Raw genomic sequence first — 16,227 nt, 5'->3', positions numbered from 1 at the left:
TTTTCTTCTTTTTTTGCTCAGTCTTTCAAGAAAGTTGACAGCGTCGATAGCGATAGTGAAATTCCAAATTCACTGGCAACGTCTTTTTTTCATTTTGCCGCAATCGAGAGCTGCAAAAAATGTAGTTTTTTTTTTTCTAATATGAACTGTTACCGTTTTTTCGTGTCTGCCGTTTCTATAGGAGGGTGACAATGAATTAATTTCCAATGGATGTTTTTCAAATGTTGACGAGCAATAAGTAAAAGGTATCACTGAAAACTGCAGGAAATAAAAAAAGGCAAAAAAAAAAACTACGAGGAAAGTCAGAAGAAAGAAAATAAATTTACAGTGTTTCTATTTGGGGGGTTGTTGTGCACAACTGAGCTGCAGTACATAATTAACTGCTCTGTGAATGATTCATTCAAGCATTTCAAGGTCTTTAGGGCACTTCGTTGTAATGAAAGTGTCTGCTGAATGTACTTTGTAGTAACGAGATTTCTATAGACTCGCATCATATGGGGAAGCTGTCGGGACCATAAAAACAATTCGCTGTAATGAGAATTTCGTTGTAAAGATATTCGTTGTAACAGAATTTTATCTGTATATACATAAATCACTGCACTGACCGAAATTACGTCCACAAACACATGTATCTGGGCTCAGACTGACGCTTACTAATGCTCTCGGCTGTTTGTTTACAATCGCGCAAGTGGATACACGTGACCGCATTCAGGTCGTAACGCAAGATTTTGGTCGTAAATCAAGTTGTTCGTATGTCAGGCTGGTCGTATATCAAGGGTCGACTGTGTGTATGTATATATATATATATATATATATATATATATACATACACATATATATATATATATATATATATATATATATATATATATATATATATATATATATATATATATACACATAATATACATGAAAGCCAATTACCAGTGATTCCCTCACCACAAATTCTCCCAAACCATGAGGACTTGGAACTTGAAATTTGGAATGTAGGTTACCCTTGGCCCATAGGTGCTCACTAAGAAACTGTTAAAAATTTTGTCGTCAGAGCACGTTCTGTCTGTATGTCTGTCTGCTTTTCACAAGAAAATTACTTACGGATTTTGATCTGGTTGTTTTCTATAATTTTAACTTTTCGGTTGATTTTGTGACTTCTCTCATCGCGCTAAGTACCATAGTTCACTTGCTATACCGATGTATTTATGCAAATCCAACAGAGTGGCTGTGGGCTGAGAGCAGGGGGGCGGGGCCTTCCTCATTCACTTGCCAGTCTCTGTTCAAGTTGGTCTTAGTCTCGCCACGTGTTGGAGTGCACCTTGCCTCTGCTTAGCTAGCAGTACCTCTTTGTTCTACATATTGTTAAGGAGTAACATTTGACGTTTTTGAGGGAGAGATGAGAGCTTCATTTGTTTTAGAGGGTAGTTGCTGATTGTCATACACATCACACCCATTTGCTTTTCTCCCCACACGGAGAACGCTGTCCCATCAGAGCTGAACACGATCAGATATAGTGCCATCGTCAATTGATTTTTAAAGTTTGTCCTGTTTCATTACTATGTGGACGAAGCTACGGGGTTCAGCTTGTATGTTAATATTTTGGCTTGTTAATATTATTAATGGTATTTTCTTTTTTCAGTTTAGCTAATTATACTAATACATGTTGTCTCATTCTTTTAGACCAGTTGTTGCTGCTCTGGATGTTGATGTTCTACAAGTGGACCCAGAAGCCCGACAGAGAGTTTACAAAGATGTTATTGCTGCACAAGGACCCCCTGATGGAACTATTGTAGTTTCACTGAGTAGTCCCAACTCTGAAAGTGATTTCTTTAATGACAGTCTAATTGATCATCTCCTTCAGCAATTTAATGAATATGGTGACATAATCCTTGTAAGGTAAAAACAAAGCATTTTAAGTCACATTTTATTTTGCCATTTTGTATTCTATTTTAATTTTTCTGAATGTTAATATTTACATGTTAAAAGATGTATCCTTTTAGGTTTATTAAGCATCAACTTTTCAATAGTAAATTCTATGTTTAAAATAAAAATACACGTGGAATCCTGTTATAACGAAACTCGTGAAATCATAAAAATATTTCATAATAATGGAAATTTCATTATAATGATCATGGGGAAAATGCTAATCAAATTATGACCGGGATCACCGTCTCCAATGCCAGCAGCGCAAGGACAGCTCCATAGCTGATCTGCTGCATCTGGTAAACAATAATACAGGAGCAGAGTACAGTGGAACCTCGGTTCACGACCATAATTCGTTCCAAACTTCTGGTTGTAAACCGATTTGGTCGTGAACCGAAGCAATTTCCCCCATAGGATTGTATGTAAATACAATTAATCCGTTCCAGACCGTACGAACTGTATGTGAATATATTTTTTTAAAGATTTTTAAGCACAAATATAGTTAACACCATAGAATGCACAGTGTAATAGTAAACTAATGTAAAAACATTGAATAACACTGACACAAACACCCAGGCTCCCTGCTCAGCTGCATGCGCAGGCTCTCTCTCTCTCAGCAGCATGCAAGCCCCCTCCCCCTCTGTCTCTCAGAAACACGGGAGCCCTCTCTCTCTCTGTAACATTGCAGCAGTTCGCGCTATAGCCTTACAATCCGATTGTTGTATAAACACTTTTTTTTTATGAGTTTTAAGCACAGGGGGAAAAAAAAGGAACATTTGAACAAATCTGAACTTTATTTAAAAGCCAACCAAGACAGTAACATTGCAGGAGTTCACGCTAATAGCATTACAGCCCGATCGCTGTAAACACTCTTTTTAAATGAGTTTTAAGCACAGGGGGAAAAAAGGAACATTTCAACAAATCCGAACTTTATTTAAAAGCCAACCAAGACAGTAACATTGAAGGAGTTCACGCTAATAGCATTACAGCCCGATCGCTGTAAACACTCTTTTTAAATGAGTTTTAAGCACATGGAAAAAAATAAACATTTGAAAAAAAGAGAAAAGTAACATTGCAATACTTTCTTCTCACCACTCTTCACTTGCTTAGAAGCCATGGTTAACTGCAAAAGCACACGAAATACTGTAGAGCACAAAAAGTTCACAGGTAAAGCACGCATGTCTGACTGAGAACAATGAACAGGGAGAGGCTGAACACGTGCTTAAATACAGTAATCGGTGCGCACGAACCGGAAGGGAAATGAAATAGAGCACAAAGAGTTCACAGCGAAAGCACTCACGCACGTGCAAGCACAAACGTCTGACCGAGAACAGTGCAACAGGTGCGGAAGTCATCGGCGCACGCAAACCGAAAGGGATACTGGCTTGTTCGTATACCAAGTGTGTGGTCGTGAACCGAGGCAAAAGTTTGGCGAACGTTTTGGTCGTAAACCGAGTTGTATGTGTACCAAGACGTACGTGAACCGAGGTTCCACTGTATTTGGTTGTCCATTTCAGACTAATGCTTGCTGTGTAACGTGCTGTTCGCACAATGTTTAGAACATTTAACATCAGGCTTTGAAACGCTCTTCCTCGAACTCTCCTGATCCCTCTTCTCCAGACTGCATCTGGCACAGTGGCAATTCCTAACCGCTGGTGTTCTTCTAATCTGAAGATGGGAATTGAAGCAGGACGATTACCCCTGTGTCTTGGCTCCTAACTGCTCCCTTGACTTGTCATTGACTTCCTTGAGTCCACTTTACCACAAAATTCACCGTATAATACAATTAGTCTCAAAACATTTAAAGTGACCTTGTATTTGTGTACATTTACACTACCAGACCCATTTTTCTGATTTTTACTGAAATTGTGTGTGTGTGTGTGTGTATATATATATATATATATATATATATATATATATATATATATATATATATATATATATATATAATATATATCTCTCTCTGGTTCTTATGTACAAGAAAAAAAGGAAGTGCAATTAACGGGGAGGAGGTGCAGGGGAGGCTGGAGCTGATGTCAAACGTAGTGGCCGGAGATGACGTCAGGAGTGTGGTTGATGAATTGTAGTCATCGGGGCCATCCGGAAACATGGTGACCCCACAGAGCCAGCTGAGGACTCTTTTGTGGGAACGGGACGTGGTGACCGGTATGGCCGTTTTATTCTGTTGTCTTTCTGTGGAGTTAAGGAAAGAAAAGCATTAGTACCTCGTCTTATCCCCCTGTCTTTCGTTCTTTCACACACGATCGAGCCTTTTGACTGTCCCATAAGCGTTCATGTGTGACAAAATATATATTTACAGTTAGGTCCATAAATATTTGGACACAGACAAATTTTTTCTAATTTTGGTTCTGTACATTACCACAATGAATTTTAAATGAAACAACTCAGATGCAGTTGAAGTGTAGACTTTCAGCTTTAATTCAGTGGGGTGAACAAAACGATTACATAAAAATGTGAGGCAACTAAAGCATTTTTTTAACACAATCCCTTCATTTCAGGGGCTTAAAAGTAATTGGACAAATTAAATAACTGGAAATAAAATGTTCATTTCTAATACTTGGTTGAAAACCCTTTGCTGGCAATGACAGCCTGAAGTCTTGAACTCATGGACATCACCAGATGCTGGGTTTCTTCCTTTTTTTTGCTCTGCCAGGCCTTTACTACAGCGGCTTTCAGTTGCTGTTTGTTTGTGGGCCTTTCTGTCTGAAGTTTAGTCTTCAACAAGTGAAATGTATGCTCAATTGGGTTAAGATCAAGTGACTGACTTGGCCATTCAAGAATTTTCCACTTCTTTGCTTTAATAAACTCCTGGATTGCTTTGGCTATATGTTTTGGGTCATTGTCCATCTGAATCATGAAACGCTGCCCAATCAATTTGACTGCATTTAGCTGGATTTGAGCAGACAGTATGTCTCTTGTAGGATATGGCCGGCCATTCATCCCTGCCAATACCCCCAGGCCGCTAGATGGAACCCTCCTTGCAACGTGGAGATGCCCCAAATTCCAGCAGGGCATCATGGACTATGGAGTTTTAATACACAGCCCTGCTGGATAACGTCGGGGTCACCAGGGGACGCTGCAGGGAGACACAGAGACGTTTATTTTCCATACAGCCCGGAAGTAAATCCCAGTCACATGGTTGGAAGAAATAAAGTGCTTCCGGGCTGATGAAGAAAAGGAGTTTTTACCTGACCCGGAAGTGATAGAAGTCATATGGACTGAGGGACAGAAACACTTTGGTTCACGGACTATAAAGGACTCTGGGAAATCCCAGACGGACAAGCTGAGCTGGGTGGAAGGGTGGCAACGTGTCTGGGAGTGGAGGATTGTGATTATTGTACTGATTAGTGATTTATTGCATATGAGTATAGTGGAGTGGAGGGTGCTTGGTGCACATTATTATTACAGAATAAATAATAATTGGACTTTTATCTGGTGTCTGGCGTGGTGTCCGATGGTTCAAGGGGTCACAGAGACCCTTAATCTGTCACACTCTGAACACCTCAGAATTAATTCGGCTGCTTCTGTCCTGTGTCACATCATCAATAAACGCTAGTGTCCCAGTGCCATTGGCAGCCATGCACGCCCAAGCCATCACACTACCTCCACTGTGTTTTACAGATGATGTGGTATGCTTTGGGTAATGAGCTATTCCACTCCTTCTCCATACTTTTTTCTTGCCATCATTCTGGTAGAGGTTGATCTTGGTTTCATCTGTCCAAAGAATGTTTTTCCAGAACTGTGCTGGCTTTTTTAGATGTCCTTTAGCAAAGTCCAATCTAGCCTTTCTATTCTTGAGGCTTATGAGTGGCTTTCACCTTGCAGTGCACCCTCTGTATTTACTTTCATGCAGTCTTCTCTTTATGGTAGACTTGGATATCAATACGCCTACCCCCTGGAGAGTATAGTTCACTTGGTTGGCTGTTGTGAAGGGGTTTCTCTTCACCATGGAAATGATTCTGCGATCATCCACCACTGTTGTCTTCCGTGGACGTCCAGGGGCCTCATGTATAACGCCGCGTGTAGAACTCACATTATAACATGGCATAAGCACAAAAGCGGGAATGTGCGTACGCACAGAAAAATCCAGATGCAGGAATCTGTACGTACGCAAACTTCCACATTCTTCCGCTACATAAATCCCGATCAGCGTGAAAAGTAACGCATGTTACTATTTGTTGGTTTAAACAGTGGTATAATCAACAACATGAAGTTGATTGAGTGACAGAGTGTCGGAGAAACTCGGAAGCTCAAGTTCACAAAGTTGCACAGTGCCCGAAATAAAAAAGAAATCACATATCAAAGTCGCCGTGAAAAGGCGAGTCGTAGCCCATCGTCTGAGTGTCATATGAAAGCTTATTAGGGTACAGACAAAAAAAAATAGGCACACAGTGGGGGGGAAAAAAGCATGAAATGTCAACTTTAATCTCGAAATTTCCACTTTAATCATGTAGTTTATTTTGCCATTAAAGTAGAACATCATAAACTTCATCTTAAAATCGTTTAATTTACTAGTTTCTCAAATCCCATTGTAACTAAAGTAGCACGTTAAATGCTTTGTTCTGTATTCGATCTTCTATGTGCTCTATGTGTGTGAATCACTACCTGCTTCTTAAACGGGCTTTCTTTTTCTCCGACAGGACACATGATCCATTACATTCATGATATTACAGCTCTCTGAATAATTAAAATACTGAGATGTATACGTGATATCTTTTTCATGATGATAGGAGTTAAAGCATGTTATTAAACATGGGAACACGGTGGCGAAGTGCTTGTTCATGTCTCACGCAAGAGGCTTGCTGCGCCATGCGCGACCTTCGATGAAATAATTTATTACAGAAGTACTGTCTCTTTCAAACGTACTAACCTCCAACTCCTGTCCGTCCTTTTCTTTCTCCAAATACCCAATCGCCACACAATCAGCTCTGTAAAAGACATGAAGCCATTTGTAAGCTTAGAACGCCGATTCTTCAAAACTTTTAAGGAACATTGAAATATCTTCGTAGTACATGTTTAATTATTCTATCCGTCTATCCTTCCAGTGTTGCGTCAGCACCAGCAAGAATACAACGCAATGCAGGAACAATACCTGAACTAGCTAGCGCTACGGCACCGTGTCCTCACATGTTTAATTATTAACAATACAGATTATTTAAATGAAGTTAAAGTTTTATCTGTATAATATAATCAACATATTTTGCTGCATTTCATCTTAAAAATGATATCGTCATCATATGTAAATACGAGCTTTATAAAGTGGCGCAGGTTGTGCAATATTATAACTGTAGTGCAAGTTTACAGTGAGGTAATTGTACTTATAAGTACAAAGAGTTCTACAAGGAGCACTTGATGGACTGATTGAGTGCGTTTATAGTTCTTGGGATGAAACGTTTTCTACACCGCGAAGTCCGTACAGGAAAGTCTCTGAAGCGTTTTGCCGTGGCTGAGGCAGCGTCTGCTTCATGCTGTATACCGATAATTCTCTTTCCAATCAGCTGCTGCTGTGATTCCCCACTCAGATACAGTGATATAAATACTCTGAGTGGTGCAGTGAGAGTAATATGGAAAAAGATGATCTGCTGTGGCAACCCTTAACGGGAGCAGCTGAAAGAAGAAGAAGATGCAGTGAGAGTAACAACGCTAAAGCAGTTATGGTATTTGGAATACTATGGCTATTCCCTGGACCATTATATTGCTGCAGGTTAATTACAATCCGATGCATTACACTAATAAACAATATGCAGTTAGTTTCAGTGTATTTATAAAGCCGCGTCAGGAATATGGATCTAAGAAAGAAAGGGTGACCACACAGGAACAGTAGCACTGCTTTGATGCTGGGTGCCGCCAGTCTGCAAAACCGAGCGGAGAAATTGCGCACGCCAGGGTATGAGGTACCATGGAAATGTGCTTGACTTTACACCAAGTTTAGGTTTTATCCATCGCGATTTGAGTGTGGAAACGTTCGTACACAACATTTCTGTGCATACGCACCGTTTATACATGAGGCCCCAGGTCTTTTTGCGTTGCTGAGTTCACCAGTGCTTGCTTTCTTTCTCAGGATGTACCAAACTGTAGATTTTGCCACTCATAATATTGTAGCAATTTCTCGGATGGGTTTTTTCTGTTTTCGCAGCTTAAGGATGGCTTCTTTCACCTTCATGGAGAGCTCCTTTGACCGCATGTTGTCTGTTCACAGCAAAATCTTCCACATGCAAGCACCACACCTCAAATCAACTCCAGGCCTTTTATCTGCTTAATTGATAATGACATAACGACGGAGTTGCCCACACCTGCCCATGAAATAGCCTTTGAGTCAATTGTCCAATTACTTTTGAGCCCCTGAAATGAAGGTATTGTGTTAAAAAAATACTTTAGTTTGCCTCACATTTTTATGCAATCGTTTTGTTCACCCCACTGAATTAAAACTGAAAGACTGCACTTCAACTGCATCTGAGTTGTTTCATTTAAAATTCATTGTGGTAATGTACAGAACCAAAATTAGAATAAAGTTGTCTCTGTCCAAATATTTATGTATCGGCAGTTTATCTAGAATCCATTGTATAATTACAGAGCAACTTCAACAGCATACAGGCATGGGCAGATTAGTGGCAGATGAAATTCAATTTCAGTAAATGTAAATTATTATGCATAGGAAGTAAAACTGTGAGGTGTGAATACACAATCAGTGCTCTGAAAATTGAAAGTACAACTATTGAAAAGGTATTAGGAGTCGTAGTGGACTTGTCACTTTTAACTTCCAGACTGTGTTCAGAAGCCATTAAGAAGGGTAAGAGAATGTTAGGTTATATAGCACAATTTGTAGAATACAAATCAAAAGAGGTTATACTCAAGATATATAACGCACTGGTGAGGCATTATCTGGAGTACTGTGTACAGTTTTGGTCTGCAGGCTAGGGAAATACATAGACACACTTGAAAAAGTCCAGAGAAGTATGAATAGGCCGATTCTAGGGCTACAGGGGATGAGTTATGAGTAAGGATTAAAAGAGCGGAGTTGAATGTTTTAAATTATAATGGGAATACAGTGGATCAAAACTGTTTTTTTAAAATGAGTTCAGCAAGAACATAGGGATGTGGTTGAAAAGTTAAGGATAAATTTTGCACAAGCTTTGTGACCTTTTTTTACACACAGAACCACACATGGAAGATAGGGTACTTCAAAACTGGATTTGATGTTATTTTGGAAGAATTAAGTGGATATGACTAGCAAACTTTGTTGGGATGAATGCCGTGTTCTCATCTAGATTGTTCTAATATTCTAAAATACTGAAGGATTAATAGAAAGAAATTAAAGGACTGAAGTTAGATATTTAAAGTGGTGCAAAGTGTATTATTATATACTGTATAATATAAAATCAAAGGAGTAGTGCTAGGGAACTAATGTAAGAAGAAGAGACAGGAGGAAAGGAGACTGAATACTCATATACCTATCAGTATGTTATCAAACTAAAATACTAAACAAATAGAAAGACTTGAAACCAATAGAGAACTAACTATTCAATAAGAGGTTACACAACACAACTATAAAATATAACAGTGTGTGACAATCGATAGGGCCAGTCTACTAAAAGAAAAAATAATGTTATGAATACATGTATATGTTCTAACCGTATTTTATACAATCAACTAATATATTCAAAAAAGAGAAACATATCATACATAGTACAGTCAAATAGTAACCCACACAATAATTGTTTAAGAGAATATATTAAACAGAATATAGATAAGTATAACAAATGATTTTGACAAAGATTATTTAACCAAAGATTTATAAAAATATTACAAATACATCAGTTGGTTATAAAAACAAAATGATCGGAAGATTCCCAAGGATAAAGTAATGTGCCAAACACCTAAGAAGACTTATTCAGGTAATGTATAAACCACACTTTTTACATCAGCAGAGTAGTACACCTCTATTAATTACAGACAATCACAACAATCACATTGTTATGCACAAAATTTAATAATGAACTCAAAAGTAGTGTATTGCATGTATTTGGTTTGCAAACACTTTAAACAATTAAGGTGCTTTTTAACAGCAATATTCCCTTTACATAGTAGCAGTTAAAATATTTTTTGTAACTCTCAACTTAAACATTAATATAGTCAAATAAAATATAAAACCAAAGTTATTTGCCACTGCCAGGGCATTAACATTTTATCTACTCTGTTATAGAAAAACAAGTTACCCTCAGAGTCCAGAGAAACGATCACAATATTATATGAGGCACCTTCCGAGCAACAGCAAGTTAACATTTCTAAATCTGTTTTCTTTTTTATCTGAACAGATACCAGCAGAAACATTTTCTTTTATCAGGGAGCAGCATAAACAGTCTGTGTTCAGTAGCAACTCTTTGAGGGCTAATATTTTTTCCAAAAAACTCAGTTTTCTGAAAAGCGCACAAAGCAATGGTTTCACACATAAATCAACATAAAACTTCTGTAGCTGCCTGTTTTGCCTGCTGTCGGTGCCTGTTTGCAGCAGCAGCAGTTCGACGACCAGCAGGAATGCACGGTGGGCTGGCTGTCTTTGTGAGACCGGTGCGCAGGGGTGGGAATTGTAGTGAGACGTAATATGGTTTGTATCTCCTGTCATCGTAAGTGTCTGTCCTTCCATGCGAACGTTGCCATAGGTGCATCAGCTACACGAACGTGTTCAGCACCATGATCAGGTGGGGACTGATCAGCTGATGCCGGTACCTAACTTTTGTTTTCAGTCTACAACTCCATATCACTTGCATCAAAATCGGAGTCTGACAAATCAGAGTCAGATTCAGCGATAATACAAAAAAAGTTTTGCTTTGAGAATTCACTTTGGTATCTCTCCTCATGAAGGGCTGACACATTTCGGAAAAATCATTCATCAGGGCCAGACAGTTATGACTCAGTTAAATTGAACGAAGTCACCCAGGAAACTATTATATGAAAAAGATAAACAAATATTAGCAGTAACATTGAAAAAGTATTAAGCAGACATTTGAAAATAGTGGTAATACCAACATGGTTACATAATAATTGAATTAGAACTGTAAGAGCCATTTTCCTTGTTCTATAAGATTCATGAATGTTTATTAGATGACAATGCATAAACTATGGAAGGTTCCTATAACCCCCGTGAATAGAATCATTTTGGTATGTTCTTGCCATTTCTAATAGCTTGGAGTAAACATTATTCTCCAGTTAGTAGTGTCAGCCTTGCCTTGTATAAGGTGTGGAGGCATACGGTTTTTAACCACGTGATTGCACGTCACCGTGCCTGGGCACTTGCTTATGTGCCAACCGGCTTACGAGCCTTTAGAGTGCGTGAAGTAAATATGCACTTAACAGCACTTAATTTATGTGTTGTGCCGTACGTAAAGCGTACAGAAGAAGATCCTTTAAGTAGGAAAGAAGAAATTAAGATCCTTTAAGTAGGAAAGAAGAAATTAAGAACCTTTAAGTAGGACAGAAGAAATTAAGAACCTTTAAGTATAAAAATACTAAAGTCTTTCAAGAAAAGCTAAGTTTATAGAAGATTCATTTTTACCTTTTTTGCCTTTTATTCTAAGTGTGTAAATATTTTTTCTTTTATTCTTGTTTGGATCATTCGCTTTTAATTTTCACTAAAAACCGTTAAAACGAACTCTTGGACTCTGTGAATTCTTTTGACACGCGTCTTACCCGTGCCTGATGACACCTTATATTTTTGCAGCTACAAGAACAAAAGTGTAACTGAAAGTGATTAATATATTTTTCTTAAGAAAATGAAACAAGAAACCACTGTTAAAGAGAAAATGGAAAGAATAAAAAGAAAAGAAAAATGGAAAAGAAAAAAATGGATGCCTCACTTCTGCCTATCAGAGTTTTATGTTTTAAAATAACAAGGAAATATATTATAACACTTTTACATTTAAATTTTTTTATGTCAATAGTCATCATAATAAAAGTTAAAGGTAAAAAAATTACTTAAGAAACTATAAACTCTTGGTTAGTCACTGTGACGGGAACGGTGAGAGAGCAAAAAAAGAAGAGGATTAGATTGTGTCCTATTTATAAAAAGCAGGAGAGTTTGTTTAACTCTTTGAGTCCTACATGATTGCAGAAATCTAGCTTATAGATCCAAAATGCCTCTCAGTGAAGAAGTTGATTGTTTAGGTTCCCTTTTCTTGGGAATGAGTAAACAATTTCCAAAACCGCATATTTTAAATCACTCATTGAATGACTGACCGCAATGAAATATCTAGGAACAGAATGTTGTAAATTCTTAGGTTTGGTGTTTGTTTTATTTTCTGAAGCACAGTGCAGTAATGGCTCCCTAACAGTCTTGCAAATTTTGAGACAATGCCCATGAATTCCATGTCTTCTTGTGACATTTCTTCTTTCCCTTGACAGCTGCACCCTGGAAACATATGCAATGTACTGTTTATGCAATGTTTCTTCTATTTCTATTACTGACATGATTAGCTGTATGTTTTTGAAGCTTAGCACCGTCTGTTGCAAGTTCATTTATTTCCTTGTATGACCCACTGACCATCCATCCAAGTATAGTCTTCACAGCAAAAGGTCCCTCTCCTCTGCTAGGTATGACTTGCCATATATTTGAGACTGCTTCCAAATCTGATAAAACAGAAAATTTGGTTAACATTCAGGGATCAGTATGACAATTACTAATTTTTTGAGGAGAACATGAATCCTTATTCTGTGAAAGTTTTACTGTTGTTGAATATTTTCAGTGCACATTGTTAGTCTACTACCAGGATCTACAGCATAGGTTCCCAACCTTTTTTGGGTCAGAGCCCACTTTTTCAAAGAGTGATTCGGTAGTGCCCCCCTTGGGTGAATTATACTTTACTATATATTGAAAAACAAGGACAGATTTTTATTGGAAGATATTAACAATATTGGTGTATTTCTCAAAGTATGATTAAAATAATATACAGTATTGTGCAAACGTTTTAGGCAGGTGTGAAAAAATGCTGTAAACGAAGAATGCTTTCAGAAATATAAATAATGATTGTTTATTGTTATCAATTTACAAAATGCAAAGTGAGCGAACAAAAGAAAAATCTAAATCAAATCAATATTTGATGTTACTACCTTTTGCCTTCAAACCAGCATCAATTCTTATAGGTACACTTGCACAAAGTCAGGGATTTTGTAGGATTATATTCAGGTGTATGATCAACCAGTTATACCAAATAGGTGCTAATGATCATCAATGTCACACGTAGGTTGAAACACAGTCATTAACTGAAACAGAAACAGCTGTGTAGGAGGCTTAAAACTGGGTGAGGAACAGCCAAACTCTGCTACCAAGATAGATAGATAGATAGATAGATAGATAGATAGATAGATACTTTATTAATCCCAGGGGGAAATTCACATACTCCAGCAGCAAAAAAATATTAAATTAAAGAGTAATAAAAAATGCAGGTAAAAAAACAGACAATAACTTGAATAATGTTCAACGTTTACCCCCTCTGGTGGAATTGAAGAGTCGCATAGTTTGGGGGAGGAATGATCTTCTCAGTCTGTCAGTGGAGCAGGACAGTGACAGCAGTCTGTCGCTGAAACTGCTCCTCTGTCTGGAGATGACACTGTTTAATGGATGTAGTGGATTCTCCATAATTGATAGGAGCCTGCTGAGTGCCCGTTGCTCTGCTACGGATGTCAAACCGTCCAGCTCTATGCCAACAATAGAGCCTGCCTTCCTCACCAGTTTGTCCAGGCGTGAGGCATCCTTCTTCTTAATGCTGCCTCCCCAGCACACCACTGCGTAGAAGAGGGCACTCGCCACAACCATCTGATAGAACATCTGCAGCATCTTAGGTGAGGTTGTGGAAGACAGTTTCATGTCATGGCAAAATTGAGCACAGCAACAAGACACAAAATAGTTATACTGCATCAGCAAGGTCTCTCCCAGACAAAGATTTCAAAGCAGACTGGGGTTTCAAGATGTGCTGTTCAAGCTCTTTTGAAGAAGCACAAAGAAATGGGCAACGTTGAGGATTGTAGACGCAGTGGTCGGCCAAGAATACCTAGTGCAGCAGATGAAAGACACATCAAGCTTATTACCCTTCGAAATCGGAAGATGTCCAGCAGTGCCATCAGCTCAGAACTGGCAGAAACCAGTGGGACCCAGGTACACCCATCTACTGTCCGGAGAAGTCTGGCCAGAAGTGGTCTTCATGGAAGAGTTGCAGCCAAAAAGCCATACCTCCGACGTGGAAACAAGGCCAAGCGACTCAAGTATGCACGAAAACATAGGAACTGGGGTGCAGAAAAATGGCAGCAGGTGCTCTGGACTGAGGAGTCAAAATTTGAAATATTTGGCTGTAGCAGAAGGCAGTTCGTTCGTCGAAGGGCTGGAGAGCGGTACAATACTGAGTTTCTGCTGGCAACAGTGAAGCATGGTGGAGGTTCCTTGAACGTTTGGAGCTGCATTTCTGCAAATGAAGTTGGAGATTTGGTCAGGATTAATGGTGTTCTCTATACTGAGAAATACAGGCAGATACTTATCCATCATGCAATACCATCAGGGAGGCGTATGATTGGCCCCAAATTTATTCTGCAGGAGGACAATGACCCCATACATACAGCCAAAGTCATTAAGAAGTATCTTCAGCGTAAAGAAAAACAAGAAGTCCTGGAAGTGATGGTATGGCCCCCACAGAGCCCTGATCTCAACATCATCGAGTGTGTCTGGGATTACATGAAGAGACAGAAGGGTGTGAGGAAGCCTACATCCACAGAAGATCTGTGGTTAGTTCTCCAAAATGTTTGGAACAACCTACCAGCCAAGTTCCTTCAGAAACTGTGTGCAAGTATACCTAGAAGATTTGATGCTGTTTTGAAGGCAAAGGGTGGTCACACAAAATATTGATTTGATTTAGATTTCTCTTTTGTTCATTCACTGCATTTTGTTGATTGATGAAAATAAATGATTAACACTTCCATTTTTGAAAGCATTCTTTGTTTACAGCATTTTTTCACACCTGCCTAAAACTTTTGCACAGTACGGTATATTATTATAAAAATGAATATAATATTATTAGTGAGAGGGCTGAGCTTGGTGTGATGACACTAATTTTTCGATGTTTGGTGCCATTTTTGTCATCAGCAATCTTAAATTGCCGCATTCCACTATTGACAATCTGTTTCTTTTCTTTGTTAACAAATTGTTGACCATGCTAAATCCTCTTTTGGCTAAATATGATGATGGGAAACTTGTAGATAGTCTAATTTGTGTTGCCATCAGGGAAAAGTAGTGTTTCTTCCCAATGAAGAGGCATATCCGTGAGATTTGTTGTTTGGTGAAAGTGAAATCCACATACCCGAGCGGCAGAGACACGAAGTGGCTGGGCCAGGGGGTTGGCGAGCGAAACGAGCAGGGGGCAAAGCCCCCAAGTTTTTAATAAGTAGATCCACGTAATATTTCCTTTGAATGTGATCTATAGGTATCGCACTGTAATTTTAGGTTTACACTTGCTCTGAAGGAATTCTGAAACAATCTGGTATTGATAAAAAAACTTCTCACGTATTTATAGTAATGTTCAATGAACCTGTCAAAACATGCATAGATTTGGTCCTCTGCACGTGCATTAATCTTGTAAGGACTTGCATGATCTGAGAAAGCATGACTTGTGCAAAATTGTTAACATAATGTACCAATACCTGCTATTTAATACGGATGGGGCTTTCTTAATTGATATTTAGAATAATTGGTTGAAGCATACGTTCAATGATTTTTAATGTTAATCAAACTTTTCAGCCCAGTCTTGCGAGTATTGCCCAAGGGGGCGGCAACTGGTCCTCAACGCCCCCTTAATATGTCTTGAACCAGAAATGCCCCCTTAGATTTCTTCAGCGCCTACTGGTGGGCAGTACCTCCCTCACTGGGAACCTTGATTTACAGTATAAAGACATATATGTTTCTACATACCTTTCACTCGTCTTAGATTTTACATTAATAGGCACCACTTGTTCATGTTCTTCATGGCCCCAGCGAATGCATTTAGTCCTTTCTTGGTTTCCTCTTTATTGATACAGTATGCAGGATGTCTGGGTTCTGGAGAAAACATATCAGACAGTTAATTATTTCTTTACAATTTTTACCATGGTGCCTCTGTTTGAGACATCAAAAACATAAACCTTTAGAACTGAAATAGTCCATTCTGCCTTTGTATGGGAATTCTTTGAGTTTTTACTACATTACGTGAAAATGTATTTGGCACTTGAATGCACAAGGTTTTCTAAATGGACAAATAGGTGTTAGTCTTTTTG

General features: G+C 38.6%; 1 protein-coding gene across 1 annotated transcript in view; it reads left to right on the top strand.

The window, feature by feature from the left end:
• Positions 1–16,227, top strand: part of synj1 (synaptojanin 1) — a 540,854-nt gene that overhangs the window by 414,644 nt on the left and 109,983 nt on the right. Inside the window, 1 exon segment of the mRNA XM_051926623.1 lies at positions 1,675–1,890. Within this exon segment, the coding sequence (XP_051782583.1) occupies positions 1,675–1,890 (216 nt within the window).

This window comes from Erpetoichthys calabaricus, chromosome 4, assembly GCF_900747795.2.
Source record: "Erpetoichthys calabaricus chromosome 4, fErpCal1.3, whole genome shotgun sequence".
NCBI classification, from domain to species: domain Eukaryota; kingdom Metazoa; phylum Chordata; class Cladistia; order Polypteriformes; family Polypteridae; genus Erpetoichthys; species Erpetoichthys calabaricus.
The sequence above is the reverse complement of the archived record's forward strand: the minus strand, read 5'-3'. Positions and strand labels throughout refer to the sequence as shown.